General features: G+C 41.3%; 1 protein-coding gene across 1 annotated transcript in view; it reads right to left on the reverse strand.

The window, feature by feature from the left end:
* Positions 1–24,768, reverse strand: part of SMG7 (SMG7 nonsense mediated mRNA decay factor) — a 64,230-nt gene that overhangs the window by 9,461 nt on the left and 30,001 nt on the right. The window contains 13 exon segments of the mRNA XM_033151176.1: positions 11,075–11,449; positions 12,578–12,652; positions 12,655–12,977; positions 13,861–14,007; positions 18,144–18,251; positions 18,254–18,337; positions 18,340–18,366; positions 18,369–18,571; positions 19,864–19,879; positions 19,882–19,981; positions 21,561–21,623; positions 22,233–22,234; positions 23,624–23,694. Coding sequence (XP_033007067.1) covers positions 11,075–11,449; positions 12,578–12,652; positions 12,655–12,977; positions 13,861–14,007; positions 18,144–18,251; positions 18,254–18,337; positions 18,340–18,366; positions 18,369–18,571; positions 19,864–19,879; positions 19,882–19,981; positions 21,561–21,623; positions 22,233–22,234; positions 23,624–23,694 — 1,594 coding nt within the window.

The raw sequence follows: 24,768 nt of genomic DNA on the forward strand, positions 1-24,768 counted from the left end.
CAGTAATACCAAAACTAAATGAACACTACATGGAGAACTATTCACTAAGTTGAACAATTCAATATTACTCATCCAAGCTGGTATCATGCTGGTGTAATGTACCAGTACCTGAAGCTTCAGAAGACACCACTATACCTTAACACTAAAGACAGAGAAGGAATGTGAGGGTTTATGTGGCAGAATCTCTATAGGCAGTATATTTTGTGTAGGCAGAAATAAAGAATCAAGTATATCGTCCAAACAGAGACGACTTCCCTTTATAACTTCAGTTAAACAAATGTCCTAGACTAATACACTTGTTGCTTATGAATGTTGGAAACCTGTTTTTAGTACAAATCAAGCATTTTATATATGGACCACCTCACTTTCCTGGAAATCAAAAGCCTTGAGCCACATTGAAATACAGTTTATTCACCCACCAGTATCCCCACTCAAATGTTCAGGTTCTTTGTAGCCACTCATTGTGCTAATCCACACGACCACCTTGTGTGAAGGGTAATTGTTAACCCCATTTGAGAGAGTAGGAACCAATGCTGAAAGACAATGACTTGCTCAACTGATGGATGAATGCCAATTAATGTAATCTTCTCTCACACCCCTTCTTTTTTTTTCAAGTTTTTATTGCTTTTATTAATTACATCAACGAATTCACATAAAATTAAACATAATCCAATGACTTATTGCAAACAATTATGTATTCAAATATTTCTTTATGTTTCCCTATACTCTGCCGAGTATTGTGACTCTCCCCTCCCTTCCATCCCTGGTTTTTCAGTCTTCTCCTCATTCTCTCGCTTTAAGTTATTGTCATTCCCCATATGTACATTCTTAATTGTCTTATCTACATCTGTTATCGAATATTTTCACATTGCAAGTATTTTGTTAAATCCCTTGTTGGTGTTATCGTTTTATTACCAGACTTTTTTAAATACTCAATAAATTTACTCCAATCTGTTGTGACCTTTTGGTCTCTCTGGTTTCTTATCCTTCCTGTTAGTCTAGCTAATTCCAAGTATTCTAATAATTTGTTTCGCCACTCTTCAATTGTAGGTAAGTCCCGGCGTTTTCCATTTTTGGGCCAGCAAAATTCTTGCCGCCGTAGTAGCATAAAGGAATATCTTTTGGTCATTCTTTATGATGTCACTTCCCATTAATCCTAATAAAAAGGCTTCGGGTATTTTGTGAAAGGTATATTGCAACATCTTTTTTAGCTCATTATATATTGCTTCCCAGTATTGCTTTACTTTCTCACACCCCCACCACATATGGAAGAAGTCCCCATCTTTCATCTACACTTCCAACATTTCTTATTTCCTGTTCTATACATTTTGGCTAATTTGGTTGGGGTTATGTACCAGCGGTATAACATTTTCATCAAATTCTCTTTTAATACTGTACATGCCGTAAATTTAATGGTATGATTCCATAATTTCTGCCATCTATCATACTGAATGTTATACCCCAAATCCACCGCCCATTTTATCATGGCCTCTTTCACAAATTCATCTTTTGTGTACCACTCTAATAAGTAATCATACATTTTGGTCAGCAATTTCCCTTTCCCTTCCACAATCTCCATTTGAAATTTAGATTTGCTTTTTTCAAAGCCGCCTTTTCTTTTGTCCTCCTTAAATATTTCATTCACTTGATGATATTGTATCCATCCAGTCATTTTATCCATACGGCCTCATAAGGTTTTAACTTCCATCCTTTATCTGAATCTACCAATAGGTCTTCATATGTAATCCAGATCCCTGCCATATTTACTTTTTTTACTGTCAGGATCTCTGTTGGGGATAACCATTTTGGCGTCTTCCTTTCTAATAAGTTTTTATATCTTTCCCAGACTTCGTACAAGGATTTTTTAAATACATGTGTTAAGAAATCTTTATGAACTTTAACTTTTTCCCTCCACAGATACGCATGCCACCCAAACCTGTTGTTAAACCCTTCCAGGTCCAATATGTCTGTATTTTCCAGCAAGATCCATTCTCTCACCCATATTAGGCATGAGGCTTCGTAATATATTTTCAGGTCTGGTAATCCAAAGCCTCCTCTTTCTCTCCTGTCTACTAATATTTTTTGTTTTATCCTAGGCCGTTTTCCTTGCCATATAAATGTGGATAATGTTTTTTGCCATTCTTTGAAAAATTTTGTGCCTTTAATTACTGGTATCATTTGAAAGAAAACAATAGTCCTAGGTAACACACTCATTTTGATAGCTGAGATTCTTCCCCAAAATGACAAGTTCAATCTTCCCCACACCTCTATATCTTTTTAATTTCTTTCCAGATTGGTAAGTAATTATCATTAAATAAATTTATGTTTTTCGCTGTTAGATTAATACCAAGATATTTTATCTGTTTAACCACTGACAGCCCAAATTTTTTTTCTAACTCCTCACTTCAGTTCTATTCATATTTTTAACCAGCCATTTTTGTTTTTTCTTTTGTTCAATTTAAATCCTGCCAATTCTCCAAATTCCTCTATTTTTTCCAACATTTCTATAATGCTCTCTTGAGGTTCCTCAATGTAATTACCAGGTCATCAGCAAACGCTTTGATTTTAAATTTCTTTCTTTCCCACCTTGATACCTTTAATTGTGTCGGTATCTCTTATTTTGTTTGCTAATACTTCTAGAACCATAATAAACAGAAGTGGTGAGAGTGGGCACCCCTGCCTGGTGCCCTTTGTGATATTGAATGTCTTTGATAGTGCATTGTTAATAATTAGTTTTGCTTTTTGCCTCACTATATATTGCCACTAATTCCTCTCAGAAAGTTCCCTCTGATTTCCATCTTCTCCAAGGTCTTCTCCATGAATATCCACGACACGTTATCAAATGCCTTTTCGGCGTCTATGAAGATTAAGCAGCTTTTTTATTTATTTTCATTTCTAGATACTCAATTATGTCTACTATGGTTCTGATATTTTCTTCATTGTCGCCCCGGTAGGAAACTGTTTGGTCTTTATGTATTACTTTGTTTACACTGTTTTTAACCTATAGGCCAGATGTTGTAAAGAGCTTATAATCTAAATTTACCAGAGAAATTGGGCGGTAGTTTTAACATCAAGTAAGTCCGTATCTTGTTTTGCGATCAATTGTAATATACGCTTCTTTCCAGAATTTGGAATTTGTCCTTTCCTTAATATGTTATTCATAACTTCCAGTAATGTTGGGCTTAGCTGGCTGTCAAATCTTTATAATACCTTGCCCGTCAGTCCATCTGGACCCCGGGGCTTCCCTATTTTAAATCTTGGATTGCCTGCTGTAACTCTGAGGATGAAATTGGTGTATCAGAAATTCTTGATCTTCCTTTGTAATCTTCTTCACATTCTGGTTATTTATGTATATACTCATCTTTTCCTCCTCCTCTTGCCCTTTCTGATATAAGCCAGAATAGTAATTTAAAAAAGCTTCTTCTATATCTTTTCTTTTTTCTGTTATTTTATCATCTTTCCTGATTTTATTTATTGTATTTTGTCTCTGTCTCTTTTTTAACTGCCACGCTAGCAGTTTGCCTGTTTTGTTAGCGTATTCAAAGTTTTTTTGTTTATTCCATTTCATCTTCCATTCGATTTCTTGGGTCACTAACATTGAATATTGTGTTTGTAATATTTTGATGCTTTGTTTTAGCTCTCTATCTTCAGGTTATTATTAACTGTTTTTCTTTTTCTAATAGCATTTCTCGATTTCTCTTTTTTCTTTTCTCTTTCTTCTTTTTTCTGTTATTTTGCAAGATCAAGAAGCCCCTAAGGACTGCTTTACTTGCATCCCACACTATGTTTATATCTGTCCTTTATCCAAATTCAGTTCAAAATATTCTTTTAATGATTTTCTTTGTTTTTTCCACTATTTCCTGATCATGGAATAGACTTTCATTATCCTCCATCTTGTTTGCACTCTCTCTCCTTTAATTTCCAGATATATCGGGTTGTGGTCAGAGATGTTCTTGGAAGAATTTTCACTTTGTTCACCCTGTCAGCTATCTCTTGAGATGTCCATATATAATCTATTCTCCCTGAGCTTCTATTTGGCTCTGAGTAGTGTGTAAATGTTTTTATGATGGGTGTTTTATGTCTCCAAGTATCTACAAGTTCTAAGTTATCTCTTAATGCGAAGAATGTTTAGGTAATTTTCCTTGTGCCGAGTTCCCTTTCCTTGCCGACCTGTCTATCGTTGGATTTACCACTCCATTCAGATCTCCCATTATGATTATCCTCTGATCCATATATTCGAATAGTATTTCTTCTAGTGTTCTAAAAAACTCTGTCTTTTTACCATTTGGGGCATAAATCCCCACTATTAACAATTTTTCGCCTTGAAATGTCATCTGTGTGATTATTACTCTTCCCTCCTTCATCTTTAAAAATCAGTTTTGGTTCGAATTTTACTCTTGATATAAATTATCACACCTCGTTTTTTGTAACATCTGCAGCTATAAATTCTTCTCCCAATTTCTTATTTATCAAAATTTTTTTGTGTTTTTTTGCGACATGTGTCTCTTGTAAACAAATGACATCTAGCTTTTGTTTCATCAAAACATGTTGTACTTTATTTCTCTTCCTTTTATTGTTTAGCCATTTATGTTCCATGATTGTATTCTCACGGTCATGTTCTGGTCAATTTTAAAACAGGTTCGATCAAATTACTTGTATCCTTTTCTTCTCCTTTCTCCCTATCGTTCTATAATTTCTTTCTGTGTTGCCTCTTCCTCTTCTTCTCCTTCTTCTTCTTTCTCCCTCCTCTACGTCCTCTTCTTCTCCTTCTTCTCTTCTATCTATCTCCTCCTGATGCTTCTTCTGTTCTCCCCTTTTTCTTCTTTCCTTCCAGTCCCAGTTCTTTTGGGTAGCGTCTGGTAAATTTCTCTAATTCTTGAGCATTTCCAATTCTGTATCTTTTGTTTTTGAAATAAAATGATATTCCTTCCGGAACTCCCAACGAAATTGTATTCCTTTATACTGTTTAGAATTCCGTTAGCTGGCGATAAGGATCTCTCTTTTGAAGAAATCTTGTAGGGATTTCTTTGTACACTAATAATTTCCCTTCCTCCGATTATCAATTTTTGTGTATGGCTAACTCTCAGTATTTCATTTCTTATATCCATCGAGTTAAATATTACTAACAATCTCCCTGGGAGCTTCTTCGCTCTTGCTTTGGCTGATTTGACACTGATTCTGAAGGCGTTCGTGATGGGAGTAGTTTATATCTTCCTCCTTCCTGTCTAGCCATTTTGCCAGCTCTTTTATTAATCTTTCTCTAATGTTTTCATTGGTTCCACTGGTATTCCTCTGAGTTTTATGTTTAATTGTTTTTGTCTTAGTTCTAGAAGTGCTATCTCTCACACCCTTCAAGTACTAAAGAGTGATGTTTCATGTCGCAGAAATAATACTGCAACATCTCTGTGCTGGCCCAAACATGGGCAGCATTGCACACTAGTACCACATTCCCAAGTGCTGGCTGCTGTGGAAAATATGCATATGCTCAGGCCAATCCACAAAGATGAGGAACATAGTTTGGGACTTATTTTGGCACAGGAGCTCTAATGTTTCAACTGGCCTACAGTTCATGGCCACAGATATTTGGTCAATGTCTTCAAGAATCCTCTGGGCTACAACGGCACTTGCCAAAATTCCCATTTGGCACCTTGGAGAAGCATTTCAACAGACCAATTAACAGGAAAAGAGAAATTTCATCAAGTGCCTATCCTCCTAGTTGCAGAGAACAGAGTGGATATTTCCCAGACAGATGTGATCAAAATGGTCTTATTCCCTTGGTTTCCATAACGCATGGGTGAGGACCTCCAGGCTTTTGTTAGACTACAATCAGACCCAGTCAACTGACTTATGATGGCTGGGCCTGAGGGGAGTTGTAGTTCAACAACATCAAAAGAGCCACAGGCTGCTCACCCCCCCCCCATAACACAAGCAACCCTACCTTTGCATTATGTCTGTGCTCGCGGATATATCTATATATATTTAAAAAACAAGCTTTAGAATTTCACCCAAGGTAAAAAAAAGATAAAAGCCCCTAAAACTCATGATTTTATTCCTCAGAAGGCTACTATATTGAACATGTTACCGTCTTATTTAAAATAATACATTCAACTCCTCCTGTCAGACAAGTGTGTGAATACCATATGGTACATTAACACTTATATTTTGACAACAAGGCATCTAGAGGTTAGGCTACACGGATACTTGATCTTATGCTTACGGTATATAAGCAGACCTAGACACCATCAATGGGCTCAGTGAATGTGTGGGCCCCATAAGATAATTGCTGAAGTTGCCTGGGGATCCTTCAAACAAGGGATTAATGGTCCACATGCAACCTGTGGCGTATATTTTTGCACAGGTGTGCAGGGTAATGTATTCCAGTATCAAAACCCACCAAGCACCTGCAAAACTGAAAATTCATTTCCCCAGTTTCAGTCTCCAACCTCCTACATAGATAGATATTATTCGTATTATGAAAGAGAAATGATATAGTTTTGTACAAGATAGTAACTCAACCCCTACATGACACGTCTATTTAATGACATCATGAAAGGGGGGCCCATCCCCAAAACCTGGACCCACTCCAAAATAGTCTCCATCCCAAAACCACTGAAGGACAGCCTCAAAGTAGAATCATACCGCCCAATCTCACTAATAAACCAAGACTACAAGATATTCACATCAACCGCCTAAAAATCTTCTTATGCAAGTTAGTAGCCCCAGACCAGACTGGCTTCGTCCCTGGTCGCAATATTACAGACCCCATCAGGAAACTACTGAACCTAATCGAACGCAGCAAGGCAACTAAACTTTCACTGACAATTATGTCCCTGGACATCCTCAAAGCTTTTGATTGATTAGAGTGGAAATACCTATTAGTAGTACTAACTAGCATGAAATTTGGCCCCAACTTCCTACAAACCCTCAAACAAATATACTCTCAAGCCTCAGCAAAATGCAGAATTAACAATATGGACTCAAATACCATAGCAATCCAAAGAGGCACAAAACAAGGGTGCCCACTGTCTCCTTTCTTATTTACCCTGGCTCTGGAACCCTTAGCAATCTGAATCCGAGCAGCCACAGACATCAAGGGAATGGAAATAAAAGGCAGAACCTATAAATTAGGGCTCTTTGCAGATGACCTAATGGTCACAACACCAGACCCCTTAAACACAGCAACCTCCCTAATCAGAGAACTACGAGAAAAACTAATCAGTAAGCTGAAACTGAAACGGGGACAAATAGAAGAAGACGCCTTCACCCCGGTATGGCTCCCCTTCATCACACACACAGCCCAATAAGACAATGACAAAAATCTACCGACAGCATACAAATCAACATGGCTAACTTGACCAAAAACACTCACCCACCCCACTCACACAGGAAACCAAAGACCACCACAGCCAACCACAAATGAACAATCACACCCTATGCCAACCCCAACCTCTCTCACCACCAAAGGAGCACTAGTGAACAAAGAACCTGCACAAACAACGCTGACAACAAACCCTACATATATTCAGTAAAAAAGAAACATCGTCACCCCACCCCACCCATCTCCCCATCCTGCTCACCTCTTTCCCCCTTTTCTTCCTAATGTCTCAACAAACGAAATTGATTTGTAAAAATGTTATATGGAAAAAATACGAGAGACATTACACTACCTTTGTAAATCAAGAAAATCTTTAATAAATAATAATAATAATAATAATAATAATAATAATAATAATAATAAAGATAGTAACTCAACCTGGAATTTCTCAGGAAGGCAAGAGATCAGGATTTGGGTCATCTAGAGTTGCCGCTTTCTGATTCTGAGACTATAACTGCTTAAGAGCTCTGGAGCAGGAGCTAAGTCAACTGGAACAGCTTCTCCTGCTCCCTCGCGGTGGAGTAGGCCTGGAAAGTCAAGGTAATTCCAAACAAGAAGTACCACGAGGGAGAAGTTTACTAACAGCCCCTCTTCCAGAGCTTTTAAGGTCTCAGTTGCTGGGTAAGAAAATAGCAATCCTAGGATTGATAAAAGAATTACAGCTATGTTAAAGCTACTTCCTCTTAGCCGATATCTATGATCCTGAGCATATGAGCTCTGCTTATTTAAATTTCCCCTTAACAACTATTTCAGGAAGAGACATGGATTTCATGTGTCCTACTGACCTTTCAGGGAAAAGGAATATAAATAAAAAAGATATGCCAAAATTAGAATGAGAAGCAGCAGAATTAAGTCAAATACATACAAAGAGGCTTCGTCCAGGAAGAGAGGCGAGAGGACCCAGCAGAGCTGGGTAAAGATCAGGAGGATTAGAGAAAATCAGCTCTTCCTCCTCCTCCAAGGCAGCCAGACTCTTTAACAGGTCCGGAGGAAGCAGAGGGGAGCTCTTGGGGTCCTAGTGACAGAAAGGAGCACAGTGAGATGCAGCAAGGAAAGAAGCGAAAGCAAGACTAGCAGCAGGTAGGCAAGGAGTCTACAGGAAGGAACAGAAGGGGGCCCAGCAGGAATGCAAAGCAGAGAAAGGGAATAATGCAAGGAAAGGTATGCCAGCATGCAAAAGCAGCTTAAAGAGAGAAAAGAGCAGGGGCACAAGAAAATCAAGGGGAGAAAGAGAAAATCGAGTCAAACAAGTGTGTGTGTGTGTGTGTGTGTGTGTGTGTTTTAGGAGCAGCTCTGCTACCCACTAAGTTTCAATCCGCATACAGCAAAAATTACTGGGATCTCTTTGGGAGAATGTTATCTCCACTACTGCAACAATAAATATGTGGAAAATTTAATTGCACTTTGTTCCTTCAATTTCCAATATCTTAGTAGCTTCGTTAACTGTAGTTAGAACCAAAATGTGCCCGTATGCAGTTCCTGATCATGTGCTCATGATCAGAGCCAGAATAAACTCAAGCAGGTTTTCATCATCTACAGCATGGAATCTGGGCTTAAAAAATTACTATTACACAAGCAAATTTCAAGAACTGGTTGGAAGGTGTGCAGAATGGCAGCATGTTCAGGGATCAGATGGTTTTGCTCCTTTTTGTGGATAACTACTACTTCTATCTTGGCCTGTCTACATCAGTATCATTTTCTCCATGAATCGCCCATTGCTCCTTGCCAAATGCCTCAAATGTGGCATGAGGTCCACACGGAAGGATAGAGAGACTAACCTAAATTACAGAATTAGATACCCAGGCATATAAAATGCCATTGTTTGGGCCACCTTCTTGAAGACAGCCCGGGGCTCTGTGATGGCCTTGTAAAGTGTTTCCCAGTAGCTCTCATAGCTTCTGTTTTATGTCTTGAAATCTGGGCTTCCTGCCTGTGTGTCTTTGCACATACCACCTGAACTCCAGGTTCGTTCTACAGGATGAAATTATAGGCACAAATTAGCTATAATGGCATTTGCTTAGCTGAAGGCACAATCAGGGCAACAAATGTCAAAAGATGACAGCAAAAAGGAGGCTCTTGTTGTCTATCTAACCTTGGTGGCACAAACACATCAGGGCTTTCTTACAGCCAGCATCTGTCAGGATTAGTTATCAGTGTACTCAGAGGTGCAATTGGTCTGCTCAACAGAACATTGTCTCAATAGATCTGTGGTGGAGCACTGCTGCTAAAGATGATTTTATTAAAAATAAGAGGGAGGGGGTTGTGCACTGATCATTTCCATGAATATGAGAAGCAATGTCAAAGCAAGAGCTGCTGCTTGCTTCAGAGTTGCCAAAGATTAAGTCAAGGCCATTTCTAAAGCAAATAGGGTATTTATACTGTCATTTGTCTCTGGTCTGCAGAGAAGGCCCACATATAGAGGTGCAGACAACGGCAAGCAAAGTGTGAATTCCTCTATCCAACACTTTTAAATACAGGTCTTGATTGCAAAGGACCAGAGTGCCCTATCTATGCATGCCAAGTGCTGGGCTAGTCCACCTTTTCACAAGTTCAGCTTTCTGGCAGCATCTACTTTGGCACCTTAAGTCACACTTGTGATTCGTCTTCATCTCCTTCCTCCTAGACCAGGCATAGTGCAACCTTCGGCTCTCCAGATGTTTTGGCCTACAACTCCCATGATCCTAGCTAACAGGACCAGTGGTCAGTGATGATGGGAATTGTAGTCCGAAACATCTGGAGAGCCGAAGGTTGCCTATGCCTGTCCTAGACTGTGCCAAGAGCCAGCACTGCCAGAGGGAATTACTATATTTGCTTTTCTCTAGTTATACTTAGGTGATACCTAACAATTCAAATCATGCAGGTTCGCTGTGATAAAATTTGAAAAGCCTCAACATACTGTATTGTGTTGATTTGTAAAGTTCTGGCAGAAATCCATGCTTACACTGGAGCTTTACAACTTTCCCAAGATAATATTCAAGTGCACATCCCTTGCCAAGATGACTTCCCTGGGGCTCCATTTTAGTGGCAGACACACATGGAGGGGTGTGTGGGAGATTATGAGCTTTACATTGGTTATTTGATATTACAGTTTCAGCAGCATCTTAAGAAGATGTACTGTGGTTCTTATTTTGTATCTCACAATATAAAAACATGTGTACATTATATGCCCTTGATCTTGACGGCTGGGAAGAGGATGATTGAAGCTGCACTCTTGGGGGGGAGGAAGGAGCCATTGCAGCCACTACCAGCTGTCCACTACCTAGATAGGGCCAGGTTTTTTTTGCTTGTGGCTTCTGCCCCACACACCATCCCTTGCTGTGTGTGTGTGCTCGTGCATGTAGATAGCCTGAAAAGTTGAGTAGGTTGTTTTGGTTTGTCAGTGTTATCTTAAAAATGATGCCAAACCAAGTTAGTTGATTTTTAAAAAGAGTGCTTTTGGAATGCATTTAGATTTTTTTTAAAAAAACAACAACACACACACACCCCAACAGAATCAACAACCCAGAGACTAATCTGTTTCTACTAATTGGTAATCCTGTGAATCACCACAAACTGCTGCATTGAAAGCAACTTCCTCTGAAGTTAGAGTGTTTCTTGCCTTTGAGTGATAGGAGGAGCTAAACCCACTTGGAGACATCTGTCACTCAAGGGAGAACCACTCTCCTTTTCCTGAAGATCATAAATTAATCACACATTTACCTCAAAACCCATCCTAGGCACTGGATCCTGCTCTGGGCGGAAGACTCCTGGCTGACGTTTCCCTCTGCGGTCCATGTTAGCTTGCTGCTGCGCCATCATGATGCGGTTATCAGCCATGCCATAGGAGTCCCAGTAAAATTCTGGCCCCTTAACCTCTGAGGGATTCTGGTTATATGGCTCCATGGGGAAAGGCTTCATCTTCTTCTCCAGAGGCTGCTGCTGTTGCAGGAGGGGAGGCTGCATGGACTGTTCAAACAGTTTTAGGGGGTCTTGGCCCTGAAGATAGTAGGGCTGCTTCACAGGCATGATCTTCCCCAACGGGCCTTGGACCTGAGGAGGATTCCAGAGCTGCTTGGAGGAGTCTGCCTGGGAATACTGAAGAACAAGCGCCTCTGTGTTCAGCACAATTCATTATGCAAAACTGGAGAGCATCTGACTAATTTAGGTTTCTAGCTACCAAGAGACCAACCGTGGCAAGCTGCATATTCTCTTTCTGCCAAAAACAGCCTGCAATTTTGTTTCTCTGCTTTGGAGCTGATTAGCTGATTGAACTCTTTGACTTGATGAAGGAGATTCCGCGAGCAACATTGCACAGAAAAATACTATTGGTTCTTCACTGTCCAAAAAGGCGTGCTACACTCTCTGTGCACCACCTAATCTGAGAGCACAACGTGCCACCACCCGATAATGAGCAACGTACTTGAGCAAGGCTGCATATTCTGTGCCACTGAGCTGCAAAGCTTAAGGCTTTCATTTTGAGAGCAAAGTTCTGAGACCTCGTGATCCAGAGAAAATCCAAGGAAATATTTCAGAACCTACACAACAGGTGAACCTTCCAACATGAGACTTCACCTGTTATTAAAGGGAAAGGATTTCATGCAGGCACTTGGCCATGTGAAAGTTCCACGGCTTGAAGGGCTGTACCTACCAAATTCCCTCCCAGATGCAAGGGGCATAATACTAGATAATATAAGTAAGTAAATACTTTTAATTAATAATACTAATGATATAACAATCATAGATGATAAAAAAACAGTACAGTGCCTTCAAGTGCTCACATGTGATCTACAGTTGCAAACCTTACAGAAACTCTGTAAGGTTATTTAAAGCTATAGGAACCCTAATATTCGAAAGGCTAGCCATCCCAGATCTAAAAGGAGCTTCAGGGAAAGCTTCTGTCAAACTTAAAAGGATTAAAAGCTGCTATTCTCTCAGGCACTTTTGGGCAGAAAGGGGAGCCTTCGAAGTATTAACAGTAAGTCCACCGGCTCCTGCACTGCTCCCCTGTCCCCACAATGCAGTTAAGGCTCCTACTTTATTTGTACTCTCTCCTCCTATGCTTTCCCATTCCTTCTCTCCTTCCTTGCTTGCACCTTTCCACCAGAGCCACTCTTATGTGAGCAAAGAAGCTGCACTTCCCTGACCAAAAACCAGAGTTGCACCTACAGATGCAATCTAGCCCAGATTGGGTCCCTCTAGCACTTTCTTCTCCTTAAAGCTCACCTGCTGGAATCCGGAGTGGTGTGGAGGACTCTTCCCTAAGGCCTGAACAGCTTTTGTAGGGGACTGTTGCTGCTGCTGCTGCTGTGCTGCTGCTGGGCCAGAGCCTGGACCTGCATCTGGCTCGCAGACTGTGCTGTTGCCTGAGCTGGTAGGGATGCAAGGGACTGCGGAGAAGGGGATGGTGCCTGAGGTCCCTGGTTCATTGGGCCTGGTCCAGAGGGCCGCTGCTGGCTGTAAGGAATGTGGGATTGTTTCCCAGCTTGCACCTGGTTTCCTGCAGGTGAATGAGCTGCAGGCTGAAGAAAGGTTCCTGGGACAGAAACGCCACCTGGGAAAGTATATCCTGAGCCCATAGGGAAAGCCACAGGAGGGGGGATAACATAGGCGGGAGGTGGGAAGCCTGGGAAGGAAGAAGAAAGAAAGAAAGAAAGAAGAAAGAAAAAAGAAAAGAAAGAAAAGAAAGAAGAAAGAAAGAAAGAAAGAAAAGAAAAAGAGAAAGAGAAAGAAAGAAAGACATTTTTTTAAAAAAAATCACACATGGAATGCTTAGGGGGCTCTTCAAATATTACTTCCTGTCTCCTCTTCCAGGATTGTCCCCTGTGGATGGGGCCTTTGGCTCCTCCCTGGTCCCACTCTTTCCAGATTTAAGGAGACCCCACATTCAAAATCAGCATCTGATTCAGCCATTTATTAAGCCATTCATCTCTGCAGTAAGCGAAGTGGGAGTGTGTGGGGGGGCATGTATACAAGCAAGCCTGCAGCTCCAGTGCCAACCCCTTTTGGGGGAGGATTCCAGGATGGAGTGGGGTGCCACATCCTCTCAGACCCACAGTGATGGCTTTCATCTTCGCAGCTGTATACTACACAAAGCAGACACTTTGTCACATTATGACAATTACTCTTTCAAACACCAAGATTAATATCTGTGATAAAAGGTAAGCTTTTCGTGACAGCAGAATTGTCTTTTCCACCATACATATGCACATTCAGAAAACTCTTTGCACCTGTGGCAGAAAACACACACATGTGCTGTTATTCAGACATTGCAGAGAGATCGTTACTATGCACCTGGGTAAAGATCGTGCCATATAGTACAGGGCTAGGCATCTATCATGCCCACACCCACCTGTGTTCCAGTTAAAGGAAGTCTGAGCATTTTTACAAAGAAACCCTTTTCTGTTTTATTTTCCTACATAGAAAAAGATAGGTGGAAGGCATCAGCACACTTCATGAGTTTTAAACAAAGATAGATATGATTTCAATACAGAGCACATGGCTTTTACCTGGCCGGCTAGGAAGAGGAGGGAAAGCTCCTGGGTGATGGATGGGTATGAACTGGGAGTTGCTGGCCTGGTTGGGAGACTGAGTGACTGGCGTTTTCCTGGCTTCAGACACGGGAGTCTTCCTCAACTCAGTCTGGGATTTTACCTAGGAAGGCAAGCCATTTAAACATTAATATTACCTGTCCACACCTTCTTATGGTAAAACTGAAGCATGATTACGATGCATTGATTCTTTCCAAGTACAGTGCAGTAATTCTAGTTCCCCCTTTGCTATACAGAAGAGACCCAAAATTGCTGGGTTTCCCTGATAGTCAAGCCAAAATTTGTGGCTGCCTTCAAAACTCAGTATGAGGTCCAGGCCAGTCCCCTCCCCTCTCCAGCTTAGAGCTAGGGTTGCAAGGCGATGCTGGGAATCCAGCCCTGGCCCTTCTCTCCACAGTGGAGATGCAGAGGACTAGGACCTTCCTTCAGATCTGCACTGCCAAGGCACTAGGAGGGCCTCAGAAACAGAGCGTCAAAACAAACCCCAGGCTTCCTTCCAATCTTGGGAAGGGGAACGTGGTAGGGGAAGGGTTTGTCCCAGTAGTTTCGTTCATGGCTCCAGAGCACGTGAAACTAGAAGGACAAAACTCACTTCCACTCCCTACTGGCAGATAGTCTGTGATTCCACGAATGTAAACTCCAGCCCATTTGTCTGAGAAACAGGAGATAAACTCAGCTTTCAAAAGATAGCTAAAACACCTCTACTTTCCTGCTCTGGCAGAAATTGACCTGTGTGTAGTGTGCATTTTACATATAAATCTATTATGCAAGAATGATTTTTAAAAGATCACTTTAGATTGCAACCCTACACTCACTTACTTGGGAGTAAGCTCCACTGAACACAATAGGGACATTTCTCACTGAAATACATATTTTATTACAGAATTAGTGCTAACTGTTTCTGTATACCAAAAACAAATGACAAGGAGTATTTTGTAGCAGTTTCAGCATGCTAGTGGCCATATAAATAATATACCACCACTGAATGTGCATGAAGAGGAGTATTAAAATGCAAAGGTAGTGTGAGCCAACAATTAACAAGATATTTTTAAGAAAAGGTTTTCAACATTCATCCAACCACTGGATTTTTTTCTTTTTCACTCTACTTCCATTGAAGTGTAACAAATCTCTAACTAGAAACATCATGTCTCTGCAAGGAATCTAAGCAGGATTGTATGTTATTCCCAGCTTCTATCAGGCTTGGTTTAGGTATCGCCAACCTTTTCAGACCTAGGACTCACTTTTAACTCCAACATGCATTTGGGGACCCATTTCCTTTTTAACCATATTTGCATGATAGTAGAGTTCCTGTTGTGAACCACCTTGGATCAGGCTGCAATCTCAACTCACCAGTTGAAGAACAGTTGTTTATACAATACTGTGGGTGTAGAGGGGCTGACCTTAAGGGGGGAATTGCACTCATCTGCCCCATCTGCTAGGCATGCCAGATGTTTTACATGCTAGGTACAATTTGTTTGTACATTATGCATGTTGGGATTTTATGCCTGCAAGCTCCATATAAATGTTACAGTGGGGACATGGGTGGTGCTGTGGTCTAAACCATAGAGCTTCTTGAGCTTGCAGGTCACAATTTGAGTCTGCGCGACGGGGTGAGCTCCTGTTGCTTTGGCCCAGCTCCTGCCAACCTAGCAGTTTGAAAACATACCAATGTGAGTTGATATATAGGCACCATTGGGGTGGGAAGGTAAATGGCATTTCTGTGTGCTTTGGCACTTGTCACGGTGTTCCATGCGCTAGAGCGGTTTAGTCACGAAAGTGGAGATGAGCGCTGCACCCCATAGTCAAATTCGACTGGACTTAACCATCCAGGGGTCCTTTACCTATAAATGTTACATTTAATACAGGCTTTCTCAAACTTGGGTCCCCAGATGTTGTTGGACTACAACTCCCATCATACCTAGCTAGCAGGACCAGTGGCCAAGGATGGTGGAAGTTGTAGTCCAACATCATCTGGGGACTCAAGTTTGAGAAAGGCTGATCTAAGACAAGGAAGCCTGGTGGGCCCACCTGCAGGACAGGTAGGTTTTGGGGTTGAGCATGATCCTACTTCTGCACTGAACACAGCCTCTACAAATGGCACGGGCCATAGAATGAAGTTAGTGTCTGGTCCTTACTGCCTTGTATTAATACAAACTCCATTTCTTTCACCATCAGCTGCAGGCTCAAAAGTGACAGATCTGTTATACTGAGACTGAGGGAAAGTCCTTAATGTTACTTTTTTATAAGCCACTTAGCCAACAAATAGCAGAATCAAGTGGCTGAACAGGATAATTTGAAGATTAAGGAGGAATCATCAGGGTTCTTAGCGAGAGATTAAATAAAATACTCAGATACCAAAGAACGGCTAAATGGTTTAAGATTAATGCTAAGCTTACATCTCCCTGCATTACATGTCCTGTACCTTACTAAGAATATTATTTCCTTGAGGACATAGGTATGTTGCAGTGTTCCTTTTATGTTGGCCTATGACACAGCCTTTTCAAGTGGTGCTACTCCCTGTGCACCCAGAAAAAAGGGAGGTACTGACCCACCTGAGTTTCCCTTCCTCTTGTAGGAATGTTTGAAGGAGCAGGTGAGGCAGTACCATTTTTTCTGGGTGCAAGGGAAAAAATCACTTGAAAGGGACTGTGCAATGCCACAGGCCAGAGATGGAAGGACAAAACTCCTCAAAATACATTTAAGAGGTTCTAGTTTCAGCCTGACAAGTAATTCCCCAAATTTACTAGCCCACAGTATTTTTTATTCACCTGTTAACCATTCTTTTATTTCACAAATTTATTGTACACAATAAGGAAAGAAAAAAGAGGAATTGTCTTCCAGTTCACGAAGTCTTCACATGAGCAGGCAAGAGACCATTTACAAACTGCCTTAATTCCTATATGCTTTCCTCTGAATAACCAAGTCATTAAAAAAAAAACCAGGGAGAATGAGACTAGGCAAGTTTCTACCTCTTGTCCTTCTCTAGGACACTGAAAGAACTGTCTTAACCTAACCCTGTTTAAATATGGAAGTTAAAACTCTTCCTCAATTGTCAGAAAAGTGATGAAAAGATACAAACAAATATAACTGGCGCCAAAGCAATTTACTGTTAAAATGGTCAAAAATATTTTTTGAAACTCAGAGGGCTGTTGAAGATGAACTCTTCAATAGCTACAGTAAATGTTTCAGCATTAACAAAGCATCATAGAGGACTAAAACTGAAAACTGATGAAAGTTATTCTTTTGTTGGTGTGGGGAGGAGAAGAATATACCAAAGAACATACGGTAATGTCTATCAGCCTTATCAATCAATGAATGCCAAAGACCGTCAACAGTGATGCTAATGATGAAAGAAGTTGGCAGTGGTTAAAGTAAGAATAAAATAAAATCCCACTGTAAACTGGGAAGCCCAGCCAGATGGGCAGGGTATAAATAAATTATTATTATTATTATTATTATTATTACTACTACTACTACAGTGGACGCTCGGGTTGCGAACGTGATCCATGCAGGAGGCACGTTCGCAACCCGCAGCGCCGCTTCTGCGCATGTTGCTATTCAGCGCGCATGCGCAAAGCGCAATTTAGTGCTTCTGCGCATGTGTGAGTGCCGAAACCTGGAAGTAACCCATCCCGGTACTTCCGGGTTCGGCGCAAACGCAAGCTGAAAAAACATAACCCACAGTGTTCGCAACCTGAGGTATGACTGTAGTACAATTCACAAATTACCTTCCTAATGAGGGACCACACTTGCAGAAGCCTCTCTATGCCTGTGTCTACTGCCAGTACAGTCACAGTAGAAGAGACTCATTCTAATTCTATCCCCAGCTTCTGTTAAGGAAAGAGCTGCACTCACTAGCTCCCCCTCCCAAATGAAACAAGAGCAGCCAACTTCAGAAAGAACCAAAGCAGCTATTTCCTTTGGTCCCATCTGTCAATATGTGAGGTGGTGTTTTAAGGGTAAGTGGGCAGCAATTATTTCCTTTGCAGAAGTGAAGAGCAAGGTGAAGGGTGGAAGGGGTCCGGTTGTCTGAAATTCCTGGTAACCAAATGATGGCTCAGGGACCCTTCCATCCATCCTCACTGAGAGTGTACATGTGAATCACCTTGTTAATCTCCAAATAAAGTCATCGATCTTGCTATAGCATGAAGAGGCCTGCACAGATTTGCAAGACCAACTAATTCAAATGGTCACATGACAAATTTCACTGAGATGATTACCCAAGGACAAGTCTCACCACTGCACCGCTACATTCTGCTTCCCTGCTTCCTGCATCTTTTCCATGCCACATTTCTTGATCATCATGCTTCCTCTTGTTGTGTTGTCCCTTCTTCCATCATTTTTATTGCTGTTATTCCTTTACTATAATCCCTTCTTTCCCTACCCACTTCCTTAGTCAGATAGCGTCGGCCTTGCTCCCTGTTTACCTCTCGCGTTTAATGTTCTCTTTGAATGTCACCATTGCTTATCTCCTGCATCACAGCTGCTGCTCAGGTTTCGACCTGTTGACAGCACTGACTTAAGTCCTGGGCTCCCGTCTGCAAACTGTGGCTCTGCTGCTTCCTGCAGAATGTGACTCTGTTTCAATTCACTATAGTCATCAAGCAGCAATTCTGGGATCTCTGTCAAAAACAGAAGTTTCCCAATCTCATTTTCACATTGGATCAGCCTTTAACAGAAAGACAAAAGGAATTGACACATTAGTGATTAAATCTTCAGGTACAAACCAACCAACCCACGCAAAAAATTAAACAGAAATTAAATAGAAAGCAAGCATACAAGCTTTCTGATGTCAGACACAGTTTCTGTGAAGTGAGGTGACACAAAGGCAGAGAGGAGCAAGGTGAAAGCAGTTTGTACTCTTAGTCAGTGAGTTAGCCTAAGAAGGAAGCTTTTAAAGCAGCCAGGGAGCAGCACCTCACCCACTTTGGCCTATTGATACAAGGAGGCTCCTTTGACCAGAGAGAGGTGGCGGCATATTGGCTGAATCCTTCAGGTTACCACCTCAAGTTCAATGTGGGTTGAGTTCCAACATTTGTGATTAGGAAAACTGTACTACACCACTTCAGCTCAGTTTTCAAACTTGCAGCAGAGCAATGAGCCACTCCTCACACTGCTATTGCTAACATTCTGGCCTGCTCTGCGACAACTAACAGGAAGACACCTGTCATTACAATACGTCATGTGGTTTCCCAGGCCCTTTCAAATGCAACAGGCTAATAAAATTAGGGACTGGGGAGGCAAATATAATTTTGTGGACTTCTTTGTGTGGCCAGGAGTATTTGGGGATTGATGAAGACTCAAGAAGCTCATCCACATTTTAATGCTCAAGCCTGCATCACTATTCTCACCCCACCCCCCCCAACCCCCAAACTTAAGTTTCCTAACCCTCCAGAAAATAGAGAAAAGATGGATGAGGGTTAATCAAGTTTTTTTTTTTTAACTTATACAGAGCACAAAAACTTCAGTTTTCAACCTTGGAGAAAAAGCATTTAAAAAGTATAGCAAAAAGTCAACAATGAAACTACCTAGGTCAGAGAAACCTACCCTACGACTCTCTGACCAATCACCCAAGCTACATGGAGTACAATCTATTCAGCACCATTAATCCAGGTCTGCCACTTCTGTGTGCGTGAAAGTTATGCAAATTACATTCTGACTTCAAATTAAAACATATAACTTAAGTTCTTGCCCTACTGATTCAATGTAGATTTCCAGCACTGTCTTAAGTGCCAACAAGCTGCCCACAGACCTTTAAAAATTGATGTGTTTAAAATTATGGTACGTTTTAGTAACTCCATGTTGCCACATTCCTTATACTGTGTTAAAAATAGTGTCAGACCGCACATCTTCATTTAAGCTCCAATAATGTTCAACTCATGTCATAGCCACAAGCAAGCAGCAGAGAAGAATATGATGCGCAGAAGAGTGAGGGGTGATGCCAGCAGCTGTGGCAGATACCTTGGCTGGTTGTCACAATCCATTTGCCTGTGAAGATCAGACGCTGTTGCCGTATTCGCCGGTGCTGCCCTTCTTTGTCTCCTGAAATCCCCTGATGGCCTTTCGAGAAATCCCGTTCCTAGTTGCCATAAACAAAGAATAGAAAAGTCCGGATTGAAATGTAAAGGCAGGGCACAAGGAATGTATGGCAAGACCCACTAAGTTGGTGGAGCTTAATGAGACTTTCTGATGATTTTATTTTCAGTCTGTATACCAACCTGAGAAGGTTAGAATGCTATTTTAAGGTAGTTTTGTGACAGTGTTTCACAGATAAATATCAACACAATATGTTCTATGTTTCACAGCAGATGGGCAAAATCTCCAGCTATATATAAAACCTTGTCTCTTCTTTAAGATTGCAAGTCTGTATGGGGTAGGGGCCTGTGAAATCTGTCCTTTGTAAAGGATCACGTATACAGATGGCGCTAGAGCAGGGGTCAGCAAACTTTTTCAGCAGGGGGCCAGTCCACTGTCCCTCAGACCTTGGTGGGGGGCTGGACTATATTTTGGGGGGAAAAATGAATGAATTCCTATGCCCTACAAATAACCCAGAGATGTGTTTTAAATAAAGGACACATTCTACTCATGTAAAAACACACTTGATTCCCGGACCGTCCGCAGACCGGATTTAGAAGGCAATTGGGCCGCATCCGGCCCCCAGGCCTTGGTTTGGGGACCCCTGCGCTAGAGAAACAAACAACAATTCACTTCACTTCCCTTAAAAAGGTAAGATCCCTTACACCCGACACCTAAATCTGTCACTTCCAGGTGGTGAGCTTAGCATTGCAGTATAAAGGCCTGGCCAGATGTTACCATCCCCCTGGGGTTCTACACAAGGGCAGATCAGGAGTGGACTTTGGGTCCTTGTATTTCTTATCCCTCAATTAACTAGAGAGATCTTGTGCTTATTTGAACACAGACTATTCTTGGTCCTGCACAACAGAATAGAAATCACCCCAAGTTCACTTGGTTCTTTCTCCTATTATGACAGGAGAAAAGGAGATTGCATGATCCCAATATTTGCTTCTAACCTGCCCTTAGAAAACTCTGAGGGCAAAGAAGTGTCTGAAAGCCCCCAACGTCTGAGCTGGCAACAGAGAGGGCCAGATTTGCCCCAAAGGCCACCAATTGTTAATCCCCATTTTTCAGTTAACTTTCAGACTCTTGTCACATCAAGGTTCCAGTGTCTCATCCTTGTTCCTGTCCTCCATGTCTTTTCCATGCTAACAATAAATATCAAAACATGAAAATAAACGAGACTGGATTCTTGAATTTTTCCTAAGGTATATTCCAAAATAAAAAGCTGTCATGCATGCATTTAAATGCACACTTGGGTATCTCAAGCTGTTATTGTGACTCTCCTAAACTAGTGATAATAATACCTTTTTTGTCAATGTACAACCTGTGTACAATGAAATTAACCGAGCCCCCCTCCCCCCCCCCACACTCATGCAGGGGAGACCTGCAGCTATTGAAGTGATTGTGGGCAACTGCATTGCCAAACCAAAAGTCTCTATTGGGTTGGAAGAGAGGTATCTTTCCATGACAAATGGAATCACACTGCCTAAATTCTCCTCCTTTTCTCACATTTGCTTCCAAACAGCAAGATCATCAATGTAACCCGTCACGAACAAAAAGTTGCAACCTCCAGCAGTGACTCACCTGAAAGAGGGTCTCAAAGCTAAGAATCCCTGCAGCTCAAACTCCTCTGGAGAGGGTGGCTAGTGAGCAATCAGAGAAAAAAGAAGAATAACTATACAGGACTGCATTCCTCACCAGGTCTAACCCCCTATTAAATTAGGACACAACACAGTGAAAGTCAAGCACATTCAAGTCTCGTGAATTTCTACTGAAGAGAATCACAGAATCATAGAAACACCCTTTACCATGCAGGATTCTCAGATAAATGGAATATATAAAAATGCTTAACTTTGCTAGGATTGTACCCTCATATTTTGGCCTCAGTTAAAAGTTTAGTATAAGATGATGATGGTTATTAGTATTAATTTATATATATCCTATTTATGTAAGCACAGACAACGGCTAAATCAGTCATCACAAGTTCATCTGAAGAAGTGTGCATGCCAAACTTAGTTGGTCTCTAAGGTGCTACTGGAAAGAATTTTTTATTTTATTTTGTTTTGCTCAGGTTTTGTTAGCCAAAAATGGAAAGTGAGGGCGATTCAGGCAAAGATGACTGGCAACTTCTTTGCTAGAATGCTAGATTGCAGAGCTTGCAGGTTTAACATACAGAATAAGAGAGCAAGAAGAACATATATTTAAAGAAGAGTAGAAAACATTTATTGAGTACATGGAATGTAACTGTATACAGCTGAAAACGCTGACAGCATTAAGATAAAATCAACAGTGTAATTAATTCTGAGTGATGTAAAAGTGGAGAACTGATTAAAATGGTTATAGTAAAATATGCAAGAATGAAAGATAAAACCGAATGAACCATGGAAGGAGGAGGGAAGTCACTGGATACCTAACAGTATGTAAAATGTTTATTTTGAGACATAAAATGAAAACTTAATAAAAATTAATTTAAAAAAAAGAAAATTGTGTGTAAACAAGTGCATCTTCAAAGACTGTAGAATGTCAATACAGATTCTATAGCACCAGTGCTACCAGTGAATAAACCTACCTCTGCATTACCAGAAGCTGATAATTTATTTCTACATTTATTTCAATTACAGTGGTACCCTGGGTTACGTACGCGATCCGTTCTGGGTCATGGTACGTAATGCGGGCGTGCGTATCACGAACGCATGGGGGGGGGAAACCCCAGAAGAAGCGCAATTTGCGCGTTTCTGTGCATGCGCAAAGTGCGCAGAACGCTTCTGCACATCCGGGGTCGTGCGTGCTCCGGAAACACTTCCGGGTTGCAACTCGAACGTCCGCAACACGGGGTGTGCGTAACCTGGGGTACCACTGTATTTGCACATTGATCAACCACAGTTGTCTAAGCAGTGTACATCAGGTTGCAATCATCAGGCTATGGACAAATAGACAGAATCAAATAATTGTAGAGTTGGAAGGTGCCCCAAGGATCATCTATTTCCAACCCCAGCGATGTAGCTACTTCCAACCCCTATTTCCAACCCCTGCTGTAGCTCAGCTACAGCATCCATGACAGATGGCCTTCCAATCTCTGCTTTAAAAATTCCAAGGAAAGGGAGCTCACATCCTCCCTAGGGGGACCGTTCTTGGTCTTATTTACCAACACAGTAATTTAAGCCTGAATTGACCAGTTGGTGTAAACCAGAGGGTGGCAGAATACTCCTGTGCTCGATTCCTGCTTGCGGGTTTCCCCAATGACATTTTGTTGGCCGCTGTGAAAACAGGATGCCAGTCATTGGCCTGATCCAACAGCCTTAAACTGATTGCTTGTGGCAGCCCATGTGGTTTTGTTGACAACTGCCCACGACATCACCATGCATTACCCGACAAAGGCAAAGCGGCTGCCACTGCCAGTTGGATCTAGCAGCAGCGAGGAACAAGAATAACATCTCAACAATTCAAATGTATTTCCAAGGAGTGTTGCCAAGTCACTGGGAGCAGCAGGTGCTTTTCAAAATGAAGGCATAATGAAGCAAGTAGTTTTGGCTCTGCCTGATTTCACAATCAACAGTGCATTAGTGCAGGGATTAGTGCAGACTTCCCCAACCCCATTCTTTATTCATATTCCATGGACCACTTGAGAAAGGAATATCCTTACCATTAGGGCAGGAGAGGTCTTCCTCATGAGGCTGAAAACTATTTAGCAGGGAAATCAGCCAAGGCCAAATACTGCAAGGCAAGAAGAGCAATTTTAAATTTGTGTAGTATGCTATTGGTTGCTTTCACAGCTCTCCTACTCCTTCCTTTGTACTTTGATACACTTCCCTCTGTGCCTGAACAGCCTCTGCTACCTCCACTTCTGGTCTATCAGGTCTTCTCCAAATCCATATTTTATCTGCAATACCCACAGTGCCCTTGGTGTTACATATTACATCTCTTATTAAGAACAGACTTTGCAATTTCCTTTCTGGATTGTGCCAGCTCACTATTTGCCCTAAACATTAACACACTAGTAGAATTTTATGGAATGCCCAAACACTGGCAACCACATGGAACCCTTGAAGAAAACAACCAAAGATTGTTACATGCAGGTGTCAAGTGGAAGAAGAATTGCTGTTTTACAGGCTGAATGAAATGCAATTGCTGCCAGACCTTAGGACTGTACATAATGTAGCATCTTGTAATAGGAAGGCTTTGTGACTCTCTTTTGTAGAATATTAATTTGACTTTGGAAGGTTATAGTCTTGTTTACTTGCAAGTTACACAGTCAAACAGTACTGAAAGCTGTTTCAAAAGCCAGCTTTAGTGAAGATCCTGTTGGAAGCAAGATGTGGACAGCATCAACTCAATTGAGTTTGTTCTTGTTTCATTTAAGAATATGAGTGGTGATGCATAGTTAGTCATGTCACAAATTATGCAGACACATACGTAGCTTCCCGACAACTGTATGATGCATGTATCCACAAACATGCACTGCATTCACATTCCACATTTTAAGATATACACTTAAATATTTTAACTATGTAGTCCTGGCACCTATGTTGATGGCATTTTGACATTAAGCATTTACTTTCCTACGCTTTTAAAACTCTTGATTGTTTTAGTTTGGTCATTGCTTTATAATGCTGATTTGGAATGGCTAAGTTTGTTGTTGCACCTTTCAATCTTGTTATTTTATCTTTAACTTTGCAAAGCATGTCCCAAATCTCATGTTTACAAAGCATAGTGCACCCACAGAGTGGGATGAAGAGTGAAGCTGAATGACAACGCCTTCCAGAATTCTCCACACTATATGTGAGCACT

The sequence above is a fragment of the Lacerta agilis genome, chromosome 6, assembly GCF_009819535.1.
Source record: "Lacerta agilis isolate rLacAgi1 chromosome 6, rLacAgi1.pri, whole genome shotgun sequence".
NCBI classification, from domain to species: domain Eukaryota; kingdom Metazoa; phylum Chordata; class Lepidosauria; order Squamata; family Lacertidae; genus Lacerta; species Lacerta agilis.